Source organism: Syngnathus leptorhynchus, chromosome 22 (genome assembly GCF_054491065.1).
Source record: "Syngnathus leptorhynchus isolate UIUO chromosome 22, UIUO_Slep, whole genome shotgun sequence".
NCBI lineage: Eukaryota > Metazoa > Chordata > Actinopteri > Syngnathiformes > Syngnathidae > Syngnathus > Syngnathus leptorhynchus.
Window position 1 is genome coordinate 3,269,858 of NC_141216.1, and position 16,186 is coordinate 3,286,043.

The 16,186-nt window shown below is 43.9% G+C and overlaps 2 protein-coding genes across 3 annotated transcripts in view; both read right to left on the reverse strand.

Moving 5' to 3' along the window:
• Nucleotides 1-14: 14 nt before the first annotated feature.
• On the reverse strand, nt 15-10,933 carry LOC147039364 (melanopsin-A-like). 2 transcript variants are annotated; one of them, XM_085904822.1, is made up of 13 exons: nt 10,911-10,933; nt 10,465-10,560; nt 10,240-10,391; nt 6,948-7,084; nt 6,745-6,878; nt 5,050-5,253; nt 4,238-4,409; nt 4,003-4,164; nt 3,643-3,750; nt 3,411-3,582; nt 3,208-3,312; nt 2,311-2,382; nt 15-1,779 (listed from the first exon to the last, which is right to left on the reverse strand). In XM_085904822.1, the coding sequence occupies exons 3-13, from the start codon at nt 10,351-10,353 to the stop codon at nt 1,582-1,584; spliced, it is 1,578 nt and encodes a 525-aa protein (XP_085760948.1). In that variant the 5' UTR covers nt 10,354-10,391; nt 10,465-10,560; nt 10,911-10,933; the 3' UTR covers nt 15-1,581. The 2 variants fall into 2 exon arrangements, with proteins under 2 accessions (XP_085760948.1, XP_085760949.1); XM_085904823.1 differs by lacking the exon at nt 10,911-10,933 and having other exon boundaries at nt 10,240-10,368; nt 10,465-10,495.
• Nucleotides 10,934-11,030: 97 nt separating this feature from the next.
• The window catches only part of LOC147039365 (ATP-dependent RNA helicase DHX8-like), a 30,040-nt gene continuing 24,884 nt past the window's right edge, over nt 11,031-16,186 (reverse strand). Inside the window, exons 31-32 of the mRNA XM_085904821.1 lie at nt 15,410-15,508; nt 11,031-11,088 (exon numbers count right to left, since the gene is read on the reverse strand). The gene's annotated coding sequence lies outside the window, so the exon portion shown is untranslated. The remainder of the gene's footprint in view (nt 11,089-15,409; nt 15,509-16,186) is intronic.

A 16,186-nucleotide genomic window follows, 5' to 3' on the forward strand; every position in this document is an offset into this window, starting at 1 on the left:
ATCACATCTTCTCACACAGTGAAGCAACCAGTTTATTTAGAAAAATAAATAAAAACTACCATCGAAGACATTTTTTTTTTGTACAAAGAATAAACAAAATGGGGCTTAGCCTTCCGTGATCCTTTACGATATTTACAGTCCCCTCCTCAAGGACTATGGGGACACCAAAACTATAGCTCTCGTGATGTAAACAATGCATGTAGTGTTGAAGCAATAGTCACCGTGTCCCAATATTTTTGTCCATATAGTGCAGAGTTGGGCAAAGGATGAGGTTTTTTTTCCCCTCACCGGGCCTTCAGAGTATTTACAGACACATTAATTTCGCTTTTTTTTTTTTCCCCCAGAATGTATTTATAATTTTCTGTAATCTTTATGTATTCATCTCATAAAATTATTGGTTGATTTACTGTTAACATTCAGAAATGTATAAACACTGTTTTTTGACTTAAGTAATTGCAATTGATTCTAAATAATGACCTGAAAAATAAATATAGTACCTGTTGGGCCAACTTCCCCCTCTTGTGCATTTTTATTTTAATTTTTTTAATGCTATGCATATACGTACTTCCTTCCTGGCTTGAGACAGCAGCCACCCTGGGTAAATGGGGAACTAACGCGGAAAGAGCAAAGAGACGTGATTCATTCAAATGCAAATCAAAGAAACCTTGCTCTTTCTTGACAGTTGTGAATGTCACTCAAATTGGCGAAAAGCACACTTGGTGACAATATCTTATGAAGCGGATGTTTTCGTCAGCACTATGAATAAGAGCATTTTTCAAAATTATTTGGGATGTAATAAATCTAGTAAAAAAATCAAAAATCTGAACACTGTGCTTACGTGGCATCACAAAGGGGAAAGAGGAGCAATTATAATTGTGCATGTACATTTTTTTTTTTAATTTTTTTTTTTAAGACTGGATTATTTTTAGTCGTTCTGTTTCTTTCAACTGTGCCAGAAGCGATCATCATGTATGGCTGATGCAATTTTTCACACATCCATCACAGGACATGTACACTGCGTGCACCTGTGCTTGCCCTGGATTTTTTTCCCCAACTGCTGGTTCATTTGTAGGGTTCAACCAACATGGAGTTTTAGAGGCAGAGGTCAATTCAAATATTTAGGTTTTTTTTTTTTTTGCGGAGGACGAATCTTAACAATAAACAATAATTTAACAATAAAGAAATAATTACAGGCAGGACATCTGTCCTTTAGGATTTGCTTAAAAATAGGTCAAACAAATTTATAATTTTGGTGGGGGAGGTTTGAATGTAATTTTTCTTTTGTGTTTTACTGTGTTGATATGTAAAAGAAAAAAAGGCAAAAATCAGCCCCAACTCTCCCAAAAATTGGCAAATTTTTGCAGATTGTAAAAGCGCTAATATCACCCCAATGGGTTGGGGCTGACTTATTTGTAATTGTTCTGTGCAAAACTACATTTAAGTCATCGACTCATCCAGGATGTGCTGGATGAGGCCTCATTTTTGGGACACCAGTGCATGCTGGCGCTTTAAATTACCACTGCTAACAGTTGGCTTGTGGAAAAAAAAAAGGATCACGCACGTCTACCCGTCCAATGATGCTCACGCCGTCACAGAGGGCGTGTCCAGTCGGGCGATGTCCAGCGACGCCTTAGCGACGGGGCTGAAGCCTTTGCTGTGGTTGCCATGGAAACCAGGGGGGCTGTGAAGTATGGACGGGCTGGAGATGGACGTGACGATGACGGCGTGCGTCGGCTTGTGGATGAGCCGAGGGCCAAATTCGTCCGCTGCTTGGCATAGCTGAGAAAAAAAAACAAAAAACACCATGAGTATTCCGAAATACGAAAACAATCTTTTTTTTTCAAATGTTGTTTACTTCATCTTTCAAACAAAAAAGCTTTTCAAGTCCTTTCTACATGAGGAATAAAGGTGCTTTTGATTGGACTATTGGGAAAAAAGCTTGTGATTTCATTCATTGCAAAGGTCAAAGTCGCCTCGAGGTGCGAAGTGAAACAGCCGCAGGGGGTCCAAAGTTCGGCTGGGGGCCGGTGACTGAGTGTTAAGAGTTTTCAATTTGGATTTTATCAGCCAGACGCATATTGTCATGGAAATTGAGAATGGTCTGCCATTTTAAGCGAATGAGAAGAAATCTACTGTACAGTATTTGAAGTACATGTAAAAAGAACAACAACAAAAAACCAGGACATCACATTTTGATGTATATCAAAAGTTGAATCCTTGACAAATGCAAACGTCACCCTATTTTTCTTTTCATTTCCAAACTTAAATTTTTCAAATTGCAAGAAAAGTTGCACGTGACTTGACGCTTACACTGGCAGGGAGGTGACTCTTTGGCAGGAAGCCGAGGTCCGACATGGAGATGTCCTCCGCTTCCATCACGCTCTGTGCACAGGCAAACAGAATGTTACTCTTCTTTGACACAAAAAAAAAGATAAAGTCTAAAAAAAGAAGTGTCAGAAAAGGGAGTTGCCAAGCAGGATTATCACATGAAAGTGAATGTGCCGAGAGCAGAGATTAGGGAATGCTCTCGAATATTACAGATGGTTGACTATAAGACAAAAAAAATAAAAAAGTCAAAGGTCACACAGAAAACATTAAATGTCGCCATCGCCGTCTTGCTTGGACCAATAAGCAAGCTGGGTGGAAAGGCGTCATCCGAGCTGTGGATTAAGTCTGAAACTCCCAGATTACTGGATTAGTCTTTGGACCCGGTGTAATGGAGGCCTCGGGGAACCTGGCCCCTCTATGTGTGTGTGTGCTTTGGGTGAACTAAGATGATTACGTGAAGAGACGGAAATGCTCCATATGGCAGATGTCCCACATTGCAAGAATCATGTGAGGCCCTGACAGGTTGCTGATTAAAACTATAAGCAACCAAAAAAAATGAATCAAATCAGAAATAAAAATCAAGTGAAATGGAATCAACCACGACGCATAGAAAACAAAAGTGTGAGCTGACCTGCAAAGCTTGCAGCCCTGGTTCAAACATGTGATGGTGTTTCAAAGCAATATGACCTACTTGATGACAAGACCTTTCTGTCTTGAGTCAGCCGCTCTTTTGTCAATTCAGCGTGCTCCATTGGATTAAGGTCAGGGGATTGCGTCATATTACTCTTTGCCTTGAAAGACTCTCTGGTTGCTTTCACAGTAAGATTTGGATCGTCGTCCATCTTGGGAATTCATTGGCTGCGACTTCGAAGCCCTTACCTTGAACCTCTGGCTGGACCGTCGCCCATGTTTGACATCACACGACACCTGAGGGTTGGCAGACGCCCTGAAGGAGCCGTCGTCCTCGATGTCGGAGAGGCGGGCCTGAAGGGGGAAACGCCACGGCCAATGAGGCGGGACGGAGGCGGAGGGGGCGGGGCTACGACGACGACATACCGTAAGGAGACGCGAGCGACACTCACTGATTCGCTGTCCGACTGCGAGGAGTGGGCGGGCTTGCAGTGGCGGTTGCTCTCCGATTGGCTGGTGAGCGTGGAACGGCGGGTGGACTGGAAGCTGCTGCTGCCGAAGCGGTCGCGCACGCGCACGCACAGCAGCGCACGCATGTAGGGCACGTAGCGGCTGAGCGCTGACCTGCCACGTTCAGAAATCAAGCAAAGTTGGATGTTACAAGGAATTATTTTGCTGGCGTACCTGTATTTAGGGTGGGTGATTGCGTAGATGATGGGATTATGGATGGCCGACGCTTTGGCGATCACTGCCGGGACGGAGTTCATGTACGGGGTCAGCAGGTCTGCGTACCTACAAAGGAAAACGACAAAAAAAAAAGAGGGAGGGTCAGACAGATGTTACTAGGAGGAAGATGTCATGTGGCAGCTGGGTGTTTAGCGTTTGAACTCGAGTGTTAATCTGCTATAATCTAACTATTACGCGCGTGTTGACACAGATGGATTCAGATGTTCCGTGTCACGGGCTGGTATCCAAAAATAAAATGAAACAAACATAAATCAGAAGACAGCGATGCGATGTGTTGTGCGTGACACTCACACCTACCCGGCGAAAGCGGTGAGCGCGGTGCAGGAGTAGGGCGCCCAGGAAATGATGAAGAGCAGAATAACGATCAGCGCGATTTTGGCCATCTTCCACTCGCTCTTCATCTTGCGGAACCTCTTGGCAGTCTCCCTGGAGCCCTCACAGTTGATCTTCTCAAAGGCCCTGCTTGGCGTCAGCGGAGTTTATCATTTTACCTTTAGCAACTTGCGTTGATCAGAGATGGAATTTTACTGACCGAGTGGTGTGTCGGATGGCCCTGAAGATGCAGCAGTAGCAGAAGATGATGACAAACAGCGGGATGAAGAAGACAAAGGTGAAGAGCAGCATGGTGTAGGAGCGCACGGCCGGCGTGAACGTCATGTAGTCCCACGAGCAGGACGTCATGAGACCCTCTGGGACGTAAGCGCCTGGATTGTACAGTAAATAAATTAAATATACCTACAGAGTCGGACTAAATCCATATTGGGTGATCCTCAAGGCTCTGTCTTTGGTCCTCTTGTTTTCGGTTAGAACTTTAGGATTATAGAAAAATAATTATTTTGTCCTTTTTTTTGAAGAGGCTGTTTTTAATTCATCATAATAACTTTTCTACAAGTGACTAAATTCATATTTGGTGATCCAGAAGTATCCTTTGCTCAAATGACATTTTTCTTCTTTTCTGCTCGCCATCTCTCAAAACCTGGCCATCTGCATGATTGCCTCAATTACCAGCAATTATGGGAATTATTCACCCTTTCCGAGCATTCATAAACATCCATTTTATTGTTCTTGCCTTTAAGTGACGTTTCCAGAGAAAACGGGGATGGCACAAAAAGAACATTTTTCACCAACTCAGTGTGAGCGTTGGACAGCCCGTCGTGTTAAGCAACCGCAGGGGAGGGGGGGGGGGGGTAATAACCCGAGACACCAGCGGTGTGAAGTCGGGTAAATCCTCTGGGCGCGATTTCATCTAATTGCTTTTGCACTTGACTGACGTGTTGACATACGTTAAAGGAGGCTAGCACGCGCACACACACAGACAGACAGACGCGTGAAGTTGACACTCACTCCAGCCGAAGAACGGCGGCAAACTCCAGCCCATGGAGTAGAGCCAGGCCACCGCCACGATGCTCAGCGCTTTCCTGCGAGACATGGACCCCAGCGAAGCCAACGGCCGCGTGATCACCACGTAGCGATCCACCGCGATCACCATCAGCGTCATCATGCTGCAGATGCCGAAAAGGGCGCCGCAGAAGGCGTACAACTCGCAGCCTACGCCGAGACAAAAGAAAGAACTGTCAAATGTGATTTACCGTCACAAAACACACGGGACGGGTAATGTGAGTCATATAGTCGAGCAAACAATTCGACGTCTCACACGGGCAACTTAGTCACTCAGAAAGACTCGCGCAAAAACACACACAATATGTCGTCAGGTGCGTGTAAAAGCGCATCCGGATGGTGCCTAATGGAAGCCCGACTGTCATATGGGCGCAGAAACGAGCCATTCGGTCCCGAGGCAGTTTTGTCACGACAACAAAACTTAAATGGATTTGAATCTTGACAATCATTTGCAAACTTTGCCTCCACGCTAGAAAAAAAACAAATGGCTGATGATTTCACATCACCCACCTGTCTAGTTTGTTTGCTTCAAATTAAGTTGTGAGTGTAGCAAATGACTCTTTCAAGGAGCCCTAAAAATGTCTTAATTGACGCCTTCTTGGGTTTAATCGTGATGGAATTTCCCGCTGATGGGCAAAATCGGGTTGAATTTAGAAAACGGTGAGTGTGCAGAAAAGATGTGAGCCAACATGAAGTCCAGATAAATGGTCGTCACAGTCAGCAGTATAAAAGGGGAGGCCGGTCTCTAATTTGATGGGCCGCACAAACAGCTCAAAGAAACAAACATTACTTTTATGATCCGCATCTGACATAAAAACAGCAACATAAACCAGAACGAGCCATTACGTCACCCGCCGTGGGGAGAAGTTTGACAGTAGTGGTAAAGTGGACAACAGCGCCACATAAATAGGAGATAAAAAATTCATCGTAAAAAAAACATTCCTCGCAATGACGCTGAGCAGAATGGATGACAGGATGAATTTACAATACGTTTTTTGTTTTTTTTAGGAGGCTGATTGGATTCATGGCGTTTCCATTCATTCAATGGGTAAAGAGGATTTGAAAAAGTCCGTTTTGACTTCATTGAAGTCGTATTTCAATGCAACGCAACAGGAATGTTGTGTGTTGCCAATTCAGAACGAACGGGACAAAAGGGAAAGAAAAAGGATTGAGAATATGGACATTATTTTCCGGCATGTTGGGTTTCTTTTCTCATTTTGGCTCACGTTGCTTTCTTTTCACGCCTTTACTTTGCTGAATAAAGTCTTTTGTTTCTTTTTTTTCTCTCTCTCCAGTCTACATTGATGAGGCTGTGTCGGGGATGGCTCGTCTTCATGAAGGTCACGACAACTCCTGAAGGATAACTCCGCTGCCGACTATCACTCTTTGATCAGCGGATCCTCTCTATCTGCACTCCCGCTGCGACACCACCACAAATCACACACAAACGCAAGACAACACTCACACACGCATACACACACACACACACACACTGCGCGTGATGGAATCAGGAGTCCCGCAGCCGCGTTGTTCGACGTAAGTGATGATGACAGCGCGCCAGACTCCGACGGAATTTTAACGGCGGGCAAAACGACGTAGGCGTGAATCTCAATTTACAGTGCCGTCCGTCGGGGGGGTTACCTCTCTTGCCGAAGATCCACCTCTTGTACATGCTGCTGACAAAGAAGATGGGCGCCTGCGTCATGCTCATGAAGAAGTCGGTGATGGCCAGGTTGATGATGAAGATGTTGGACGGCGTGCGCAGGCTACGGCTCCTGCCAGCAAATCGGGCCTTTGTCAGTTTGTCGTTCACAAATTTGAGGAATTCAAGAGGTTGTGTGTACCTGCAGAAAGCGTAAATGACCAGAAAGTTTCCCAGGATGCCCGTGATGCCCACAACGAGGATGACCACCCCGATGGTGTAGTGCGCGTGGTCTGGGACGTCCACCGTCGGAAACGGGTAGCTCGGAACCGCGGCGCCCTGGGCGACAAAAACACCAAACAACAAAACTAAAGTGACATAACGACGACATCAATCCAAATTACAATCCAAAGGTGCTCGCAAGGGAGCTCAGCAAAACTGCCCCAACTGTTTAATCCTGACATAAACATCTTCATCGTGGCATATAATTGCGCTCACAAACAGGAGCTACGGTGCCCATTAAGGCTCATTAAACTGCATGTGGCCACTGTTTTCATCACTTGCTAATAAACTACAAACTGTTCTCCAAGGTTAAAGACTCGGTAAAATGAGTTCAGAAATTTGTTTGAAAACAATTTGTACACGTTTAAGGAGCTTTGTTTTAAACCAGCAAAGACCAAGAATGGCGTATTGTAGTTCTAAAAATTTCACTTAACACAGTAACAATTGTGAAAAAAATCCAAGATAAGGCCCGTATCAGTACTCATATTTATTTTCACTGAACAGGGATTAAAAAATAAATAAAAAATGGCAATACACATCAAAATGAATGAGAAATAAAATTCCAACTAAAAGAACCACTTTTTTTTTTTTTTTTTTTTTAAATAAAAACATAAAAATCTAAAAGACCAGCAAGTGGCCCATGTTAATGGCAAAGAAATCCACTTTGCTATTATGGAGTCCCGTATAAAAAGTGCACACTCATTGGCCCAATTTTATTAGCGGCAATAATGCAATATGGAGCGTAACGACAAAAGACAAAAAGGAAGTTGTAATCGTAGCGAGATCTTTGTCTGACTTGATATTGCTTGAGCAAAAAGACAAACGTTTGCGTGACATTGAAATGTTTGTCGATAAAACACAAGTTTGGTCGGGGCGAGCCGTAGCAGGGTGGCTCGCTCGTATGGGAGATGAGCTGCGTTGCTTTAATTGCTCGCAATTGTTCATGGAAATGAGAAAGCGACTCAACAGACGACAATTGAAACGTCCTGCCACTGATACAACAATTTATATGCGCGACAATAGGCGCCTGTACAAGAGCCGTATCCAATACAGGAAACATAACAAGGCTCTTGTACTATTGTGTTTCCATAGGTGGGCATAGTGCATCCGCGCAATCATGCGGCGTGACATACTGAGTCGTATTGATCCTGTAGGTAATTAAACATCCAAGGTCAAGCAAAAAATGAACAAACAATAGAAACATATCGTCTCTGAAAAGAAACAGCGCTCGGCGAAATAATCACGGACCAAATTCACGACATGCTTGTTTTTTATACTTTCAGTACTCGCTGTATTTTATACCCTATAGCAGATTGTTAGTGCTAAAACGTATAATTATATAATATATTATATAACGTTGCAGTGGCTTACAATAATATCAAATATTTTTTTAATGAACACTTAGATCCATTAGGCTACTGTAAATTAATGTTGGTCATGATTATGCTACTTGCAAAGTATTATTTTTTGGTCACACTTGATGTTTGATGAAGAGGCTGGAAAAAAAAAAAAGGGGGGGGGACTCAGTTTGTGAAAGACAATTCCAAGTAGCTCAAATGGCCATAAAATGACTGATTTAAAATAAAATGGCAGACCATGTGTCCTTTCAGGCATGGCTGTTGGAGATTTTGTTTTTGGGTGGGTTTACTCACAAAAGACTTGCCTACCAAATTTCATGCTGCTTAGGGGTGGTTTTTGGGGGCTCTATTTTTGTTTTTGCTCCGATACATTTCTCCACAAGCATGATTACACCAGCAAAGTCGTAAAATTGGCTATTTGTTTGGACCGTTTTGTTTGCAAAATGGTCCCAAGATGCCCACTTTGAAATATAATAGCAGTTTGGCTTCCATGATGATTTCAACAGTTTTGTTGTCAAACACGTTTTTAATGAAGTTTAGAAAAACTTTTGAGGATGGAAGAAAGAAAGGAGATGTAAAACAAAAAAATCTGCAAATGTCTAATGTGCATTCCTACTAATGAGATATTGATTGCGACTATGCAGCCGTATAGGATCCAAAGCTAACAAGCTACTTGTTAGCTTTCCTTTAGCAATTAATCAAAAGCGGGCCATCGAGTTGGCATTCAAAGAACTGCTTGATTAATGTCTATTTCTGGCCCGCTCCTTGCTTAAGAGGCTTTTTCTTTTTTTAAGAATAAAAGGCGGTGCAATGCTTGGAGAAATTGGTGACCCCACAAAAGTTAATTATATGTCACACGTTATTAATCAAGCCCCTCACACTCACGTTGATGCTTTTTGAGCGGCTACCCAAAGGTCATTTGTTTCGGCTCGCACGATGTGAATCATCCAACAGTGCTTGGTCCACAAACCTTCACGCACATTCCAACATTGTCTCTTTGAGACACACACACACATGCATGTTTTCAATTCCCACCCACCGGGGAATCTAGAGGTGAGCAGAAAAGAAGCGAAAGCCCGCTCACCCTGCCCAACAACAAAAGCTGACCAATCCTCGAGTTGTTGGACCAAAAATGCCATGAAACAGAATAAAAACTCTTGAACCAGGAGCTTCGGAATATTTGGTTCATTTGATAAAAATGTATTTTTATTCATTTTACTTAAGATAACGTGCCGAACGAAATATTTCTCTGAATTAATTAAATTGCAGACTTTTTTTTTTCCTCAAATTTGAGATACCATGTGCCGAAGTAAGAATTTCTCAGGATTAATTAAATTGCAGATTTTTAGAGCACAACTTTGCAGCATGACAGCTCTCACTCAAGTGAGTCTATTTTGTAGAGCAGTCAGCTTCCCTGACAAAATAAAAAAAAAAAGGACTTTCCTCCAGGGTGAGGAGGAAGAGGAGGTGATGGGAGGGGGCATGGGGGGGTTTGATTTTTTTTCGAGTCACAAAGCAAAACATCCGCCCTGCTGCTGCTGCTTGAATGCACGCTCTTGTCAGCTTTTCTGTGACACAGCGGCAAAGCGAGTTATGCTGAGTGCAGCGCTGAGGGGTCAGAGAACACGCGTCCTCACAGACTCAAATCCTGAGGGGCTTTTTTTTTTTTTTGCCACATGCCAACACCCAGCGCAGCTGCTTTGCTTTGCTAGAAGAGAAACAAGTCATCGCATCTATTTAAGATGCCTGTGAATGATGCCAGGGGAGGATGGAGGGATTTTGTCATTCATTCATGGATGGATGGGGAAAAGAACATTTGATCTCATCCACCCAGCGTGCGATTGTTCTACTCACGGCTGTGGAAAGCGGGACCAGCTCCATGAGTCGGTGAGGCGGACTGATGGAGCTCACGTTCCACGGAGGGTACGGCGTGGGCATGCCGGGTCCGATCGGCAGCCGGGAGTCCATTCCTCCGCTCGCTCACTGCATGCGCGTAAAAGTGCCAGCTGAGAGGACGGGCGACGTGAGCGCTACGCGTTCATAGTGAGCGAGCGGAAGTGGAGTCCAAGTGTGACTTACGTGGGCTGATGTTGGGGGCGGGAAGTGGGTGAGGTCGAGGGGAGGGGGGTGAAGTTGCGCGTCTCACGTGCTCTCTCTTTTTCCTCTGCGCGACATCTAATCACATATTCACAGATTTCTCGGCAGTGTGTCAGTAGGTCTGCTTTCTAGTTTTCATCCTCGGCAGTGATGTCCACCACACATCATCTCACGCACACACCCGCCAGGGCTGCAGTTATCGGATCAGATATAACTCAATCAAACAAATGTAGAATTTAGATAAGAAGGAAATAAGACATTTCCCTTAACTCTGAGCGTTGCTGAAATTTCGTCAACTCCGCTTTTTACATTTTTTTTTTTTTTTTAATGGGAATGTGCCTCGGCCAGGAAAGCGTTGGCGCTCAGCAGATCCAAGATGACATTTAAGCTGCCGGTAGCAGGAAGATAAATTGGGCGGTGTCAAATACCTGGGAGGGATGAGAGAGATGGGAAGCGGGGAACGTCTTCCAGATGCGCTTCATCACTGCTCGGCCGTTTATCGCATCTGACCTCCGCCATCAATCTGGATTCACATCCACAAACGACAACTTAACCCCTTGACCTCGTCATCCACTTTACCGATGACGTAACGCCACGTTCCCCGAGCTGGCCATTTTCAAAAATGGGATTGGACCAAATGGGAGAAAAAAAAAAAAAAAAAAAGAACAACATTAGTCTTTGAAATAAGTACATCAATAAACAAAAGAATGAATCATTTTTGCAAAAACACAAGAAAAGTTACAAATCCAAACGGATGAATGCAATAGTGACACTTTTACTAAGGGGGGGGAAAAAAAAAAAAAAAAAAGAGCATAGGGTACGATCCGTTAACCCACTTTCCCGTTTACATAACCCACGGACTGTTCAATTTGCTTCAATAATACGCAGCTAATGCCACCGAATACCGACTAATTCTTGGTAATGCGCCCTAACTCGCCGAGCTTGACTGTCGACGCGACTCTGGAAAGCCGCGAGAGGGAAATCGGGATCGGAGATCAAATTCCCTAGCTGTGGGAAAAACGCTCATACTCCTCACAAGAAAGCAACCGGCATGGCCGAGCAAGAACAATCGTTGTGATACGAGCACGCCTCCCATTCTGTTTAAAAGCTCTCCCGATTGTACTGTCGGTGACGATCATTCCGATTGCGTGCCAAGCGGCAAATCTGTACATGAAACCGAAGTGGACTACGAGATAGTTAAAAAGCAAAGAGACAACATTATCTTGGCAATTAAGCTCTGCCGCCCCGCTGAATAAATTAATCGGCCAAGTAATTGCCCCTCGTTTTTATTAACGGCCGTTTCCAATTCTACCCGTGAGGCTGCAAATGATTCTTGGTAGACAGCGAAAATGACATTGCGTGTCATATTGGAATTAGATTTTGGATTGTTTTTCCAAGCAAAAATAGATATTGAAGTTGGAACAAAACAGTGGGTCCCTTTCCGACCTATAATTGGGTTATTTTTGACCCAACTTTTGAAAAACACTGATTGTTTGCCGTTTCTATCCTTGATGGCTGCAACAAATTGAAAACGCTCTACTTTTGGGTTGAATGTGTCCAGGAGGTGTCATGTGAACGCAGCAGATTAAATTCAGTACACTTAGCAGTAGCGGCAGCGGCGGCGGGAGCCCGGAGCGCCCACTCAGCTGACTGCCAAGTCACTTTCTTTTACAGTCAAGACAGAATGTCAGCATTGCCGCGTCCTTTCTGCTAATGCGGGCCCGCCGGCTCTCGGGGGGGGAATTGGGACATTCCCACAAAGATCTCAAAGATGATGTGAGACTGGCCAATCGCAGCGCGTCCTTGTGATGCAATTCCAAATTTCAATCCTGTCAAATGGACTTATTGGAATGTTCTCATTTTTACTTTCACCTTCCTTTCATTGCCGGTCATGGGATGCATCCACTTGATCGTGTACTTCACACATTAGACATGGCCGATAAAGGAATTACAAATCAATCGGACACTTGTGTGCGTGTTTGTTTGTTTTTTCCACTAACAAGTCGTTTGCTGACAAGACACTAAATATAACCGCCTCGTGTCTTGGGTTCGCAAGTGGAGGTCACATGGAAAGATATTTTTCACAAGCTCTCCCGCTGCAGCTTTGTGCCGCATGAGAGGCCACTGAGACGTGAAAACAAGCAAAGACACTTGTGAACGGCAAGGTGACATGTCAGTGAGCCTCGACTTTCAGTCCTGCATGTAAATAAATAAGGTGGCTTTGGAGTGGGCTCAATTGTCACATGGTGACAATCAGAAGTTTGGATTGGCTGTCCGTGCATACATAGTTTCTGTTGTGGATTATTGGCATGGGCTCAATCCCATATTAGTATTCAGTAATTCATTCGTCTGCACTGGTGGTAATCCCTTTAGCCGCGGATCGCCGCTATTCACATCGCCGTGTCACATGTCTCGACGCTTGTTAGCCTTCTCGCGCGTTTTGGCCATCTGGACGCAAGTGTGTCCAACCTGCTGTCCTCCTACACACAGATGGCATTCGTTGTCTTTGATTCATGATTGCCGATTGATGAGATGACGTGAGCATTTCTGGCTTCGCAAGTTTAGTTTGTTGGGGCAAAGATTGGGGGGGAGGGGGGGGGGGGCACTGTCAGTTATACTTGGACCTTGCAGGTGCCAGACCAGATAATTGACTTTTGTATTTTTTGGGGGGGTATTTTATTTTTCATTTCATTTTATTTTTAGTATTTTATTGATTTTTATTTTATTTCATTTATTATCTGGGAATTTCCAACCATCCACCTCTGATTTGTTGTGTCCATCAAACACGTACCAAAATCGAACCGTGTTTACCGATTCCAACTTTTCTTCAATGCTCATTAGAACTCAGGTCACATTCTGCTGTATGTTTTGCATCGCACATGTGCAGGCATGCAAGAGGATTTGTTATTTATTTATTAGCGTGATTATAATCCCTCAAGGGGAAATCCATTTTACACCCAGCTGTATGTATTGGGTTACGCGCCACGTGTGCTCACAAAACGCAGGCGTGCGAAGAGGTGTCGGCGTGACTGCGATGCACAAACATCCTTCAAATGGGGGATGGTTGGGGGTGGGGGGGGGGGGGGGGGGGGGGGGTAGTATGCTTTGCTTGACAGTAGCCAGAAAGCAGAAAACAGTATTTGCCTTTGTCCGCAGTGGGACTCGAAGCAGGATTCACTAGCTCTTCGTTTGAATCACAACTACTCGAAAGATGGATCTACAGTGGCAACATTAAGCATGCCCACTGAGTCATCCAACATTTGCCGGGTATTCCCGACCTCAGCGACGTTCAGCGTATTCCTGTTGTCTTTCGAGATGGGAAAAAGTGGATTTATAATCAAATGCAAACGCGAGACAGGAAAATGCAAATCTAATGCTAATGTAATCTTTGATAAGGATTAATAAGGAAAGACAAGTGGGTGGGGGGGGATAAACACAAGAGACGCAGAAGGTAGGGCAAAGAAGGTTTGGAGAGTCAACGCTTGTGGAAGTTGCTCTTCAAACAAAACATTGCAACCTGACGGGCAGGTTGAGGCCGTGTTGGCATGGTAACCGTTTCATTCATACTGCATTTTGTGACAAACAAGTGCAGACCACTGCTGAGGTTTTGGGTGGCCCGCATATGGGAAACCGGGCGATGGACTGTAGGGCATGACATGAGGGCAGAAGAATTTGAGCCCCCCCCCTCTGACTGACATGTGGACCAATCTTCCCCACTGAGATGTTCAAGCAGAGTAGAGGAATTGAAAGGTTTTTCTACTTTGTCTTGACAAGCAAGCAATTACTGAAATGACAATACAAGGAAAAGAAAAATTGGCAGATGTGGAATAGAGTGGAAATTGCATTGCACGTGTTAAAGAAGAAAAAAAAAAAAAAAAAAAAAGACCTCGCTCGTTGCAGCTGAGAGCTAGAATCAAACACTTTCAGGACAAAAATTGCTCTGATTGAAGCCCGTTTCATAAAATGCAACTGCGATTTTTTTATACAGTAAGCCTGCATTCATATCTCCGTCATCCATCTCTCTTGGTCAGCAAGTGGAGGACAAGATTTCTTCGATAGAAAAATGGATTGGAGGAGGAAAAAAAAAAAAAACAGTGCTGGTAGCAGCATACAGAGACAATTTGAAAAGCAGAAAAAAATACAAACAGTGTTTCATTCATTTCACAATGTATCGGTACAATGTTAGCTAATTGCTCAAATAAATCAACAAACTTTGGAAAATAGTTTTGCCAGTCAAATGTTTAGACAGTTCCACACTATCTTTTTTTCTCTCAAGGTTTTCTAAGCTCGATTGGCTTTTGCACACTGAAGACCAAAAACGCATTCGAGCGCGAGTAATCATGTCGGAAACGCAAGAAGTGGGTTGTTATGGTGATGGGACTGGCTTGTTGTTCCATGCTCGCGTTCATTCATCAGAAGAGAAAGCGTCACGCGCCAGCGAGCCCAAAGTTGACATACCGAGGGATGGCGCACAAAAATAAAAGACACATTTTCCTTGACTTTTTTTTCTTCACATTTTTAACAAGGAAATCACGTCCGAGATTGCAGCAGAGGGACTCCGGGTTAAAAATAGCTCGGCGGTTTCTATTTAACGCCGCCGTAGTCTCCTCCTCCGATGCTATTTTTAGAGCACGCGAGCGTCTGTCTGCCACTCGGCTGCACGTGAGAACCCGCGCACGTGCGCTTCCTGTCTTCCCGTGACGGAAGCGAAGAGCGAGACACTGAGGATGCTGCTATGAATGAGTGAAAAGGAAGATGGGTGCAACCCAGATGAGGCTTTCAGATAAAGATTAGAAAGTTGGGCTCCGAGAGCTAGGTAGTAGTTTGAAGTCTTGGTTATGATTTCTTGGAGCAGAGTTAGAGTTTCAGGTGTTTGAAGTTGAAGTTTTAACTTTAAGTCCTACAATGTGTAAAGTTGTGCATTTACCTTTCACTGGCCAGAGCCGACGAGTTAGTACCGATGGGTGGCTGACTAAAGCCCAGCAGACGGCGTGGCAACATCCTCTCGACATTTCATTAGGTACACCTGCAACGCACAAAAGATATTATTGCTCATATTTTGGCAAATATTTGCACAGAATGAAAACATTTAAAGGCATGAATAAACAAAAGAGTTAATCACATTGAAAGGTAAAGAAATAAAATTAATCTTGAGCTGCATTTCATTTCCCTTGTCATTTATTTTGCCCATTTATTTTAATTATGCAGCAGGGGTCGCCTGGCACCCGGCAAATAATTACATGCACCCCATTACTAAAGTGGCTTTGTTGTGTGTTGGTTACATAATACAAAAACACATTGAAGCCGCTTAGCAACACCCTGATGACTCCTAAGAAATGTCAACTCACTCCAATTAGCAGAAAAAGAAGGGTGACATTATAATGGCAAAGCAATCGAGTGATTAACGAGTAAAAAAGGTTTACTGCCATCTAGTGGCACGTATTAAAATAACATTTTGCAATTCCAGTGCGGACAACGTGGTGACAGCCGCTAAACTGTAGCTGTGCTTTAGGCCGCTAGATGGCAGCAAACACACGCTGCCAAGACAGAGTTGGCATTTTGTGCAAACGAAACCAAAAAGAGAGGCATTTTGTGCAAACGAAACCAAAAAGAGAGACATTATGTTGCACTTTCCTAAAAAGAAAACTATTGTTTTGTTACTTTAGGTTTATCAAGTTGTTTTGATATGCTAAGCATCATTAAA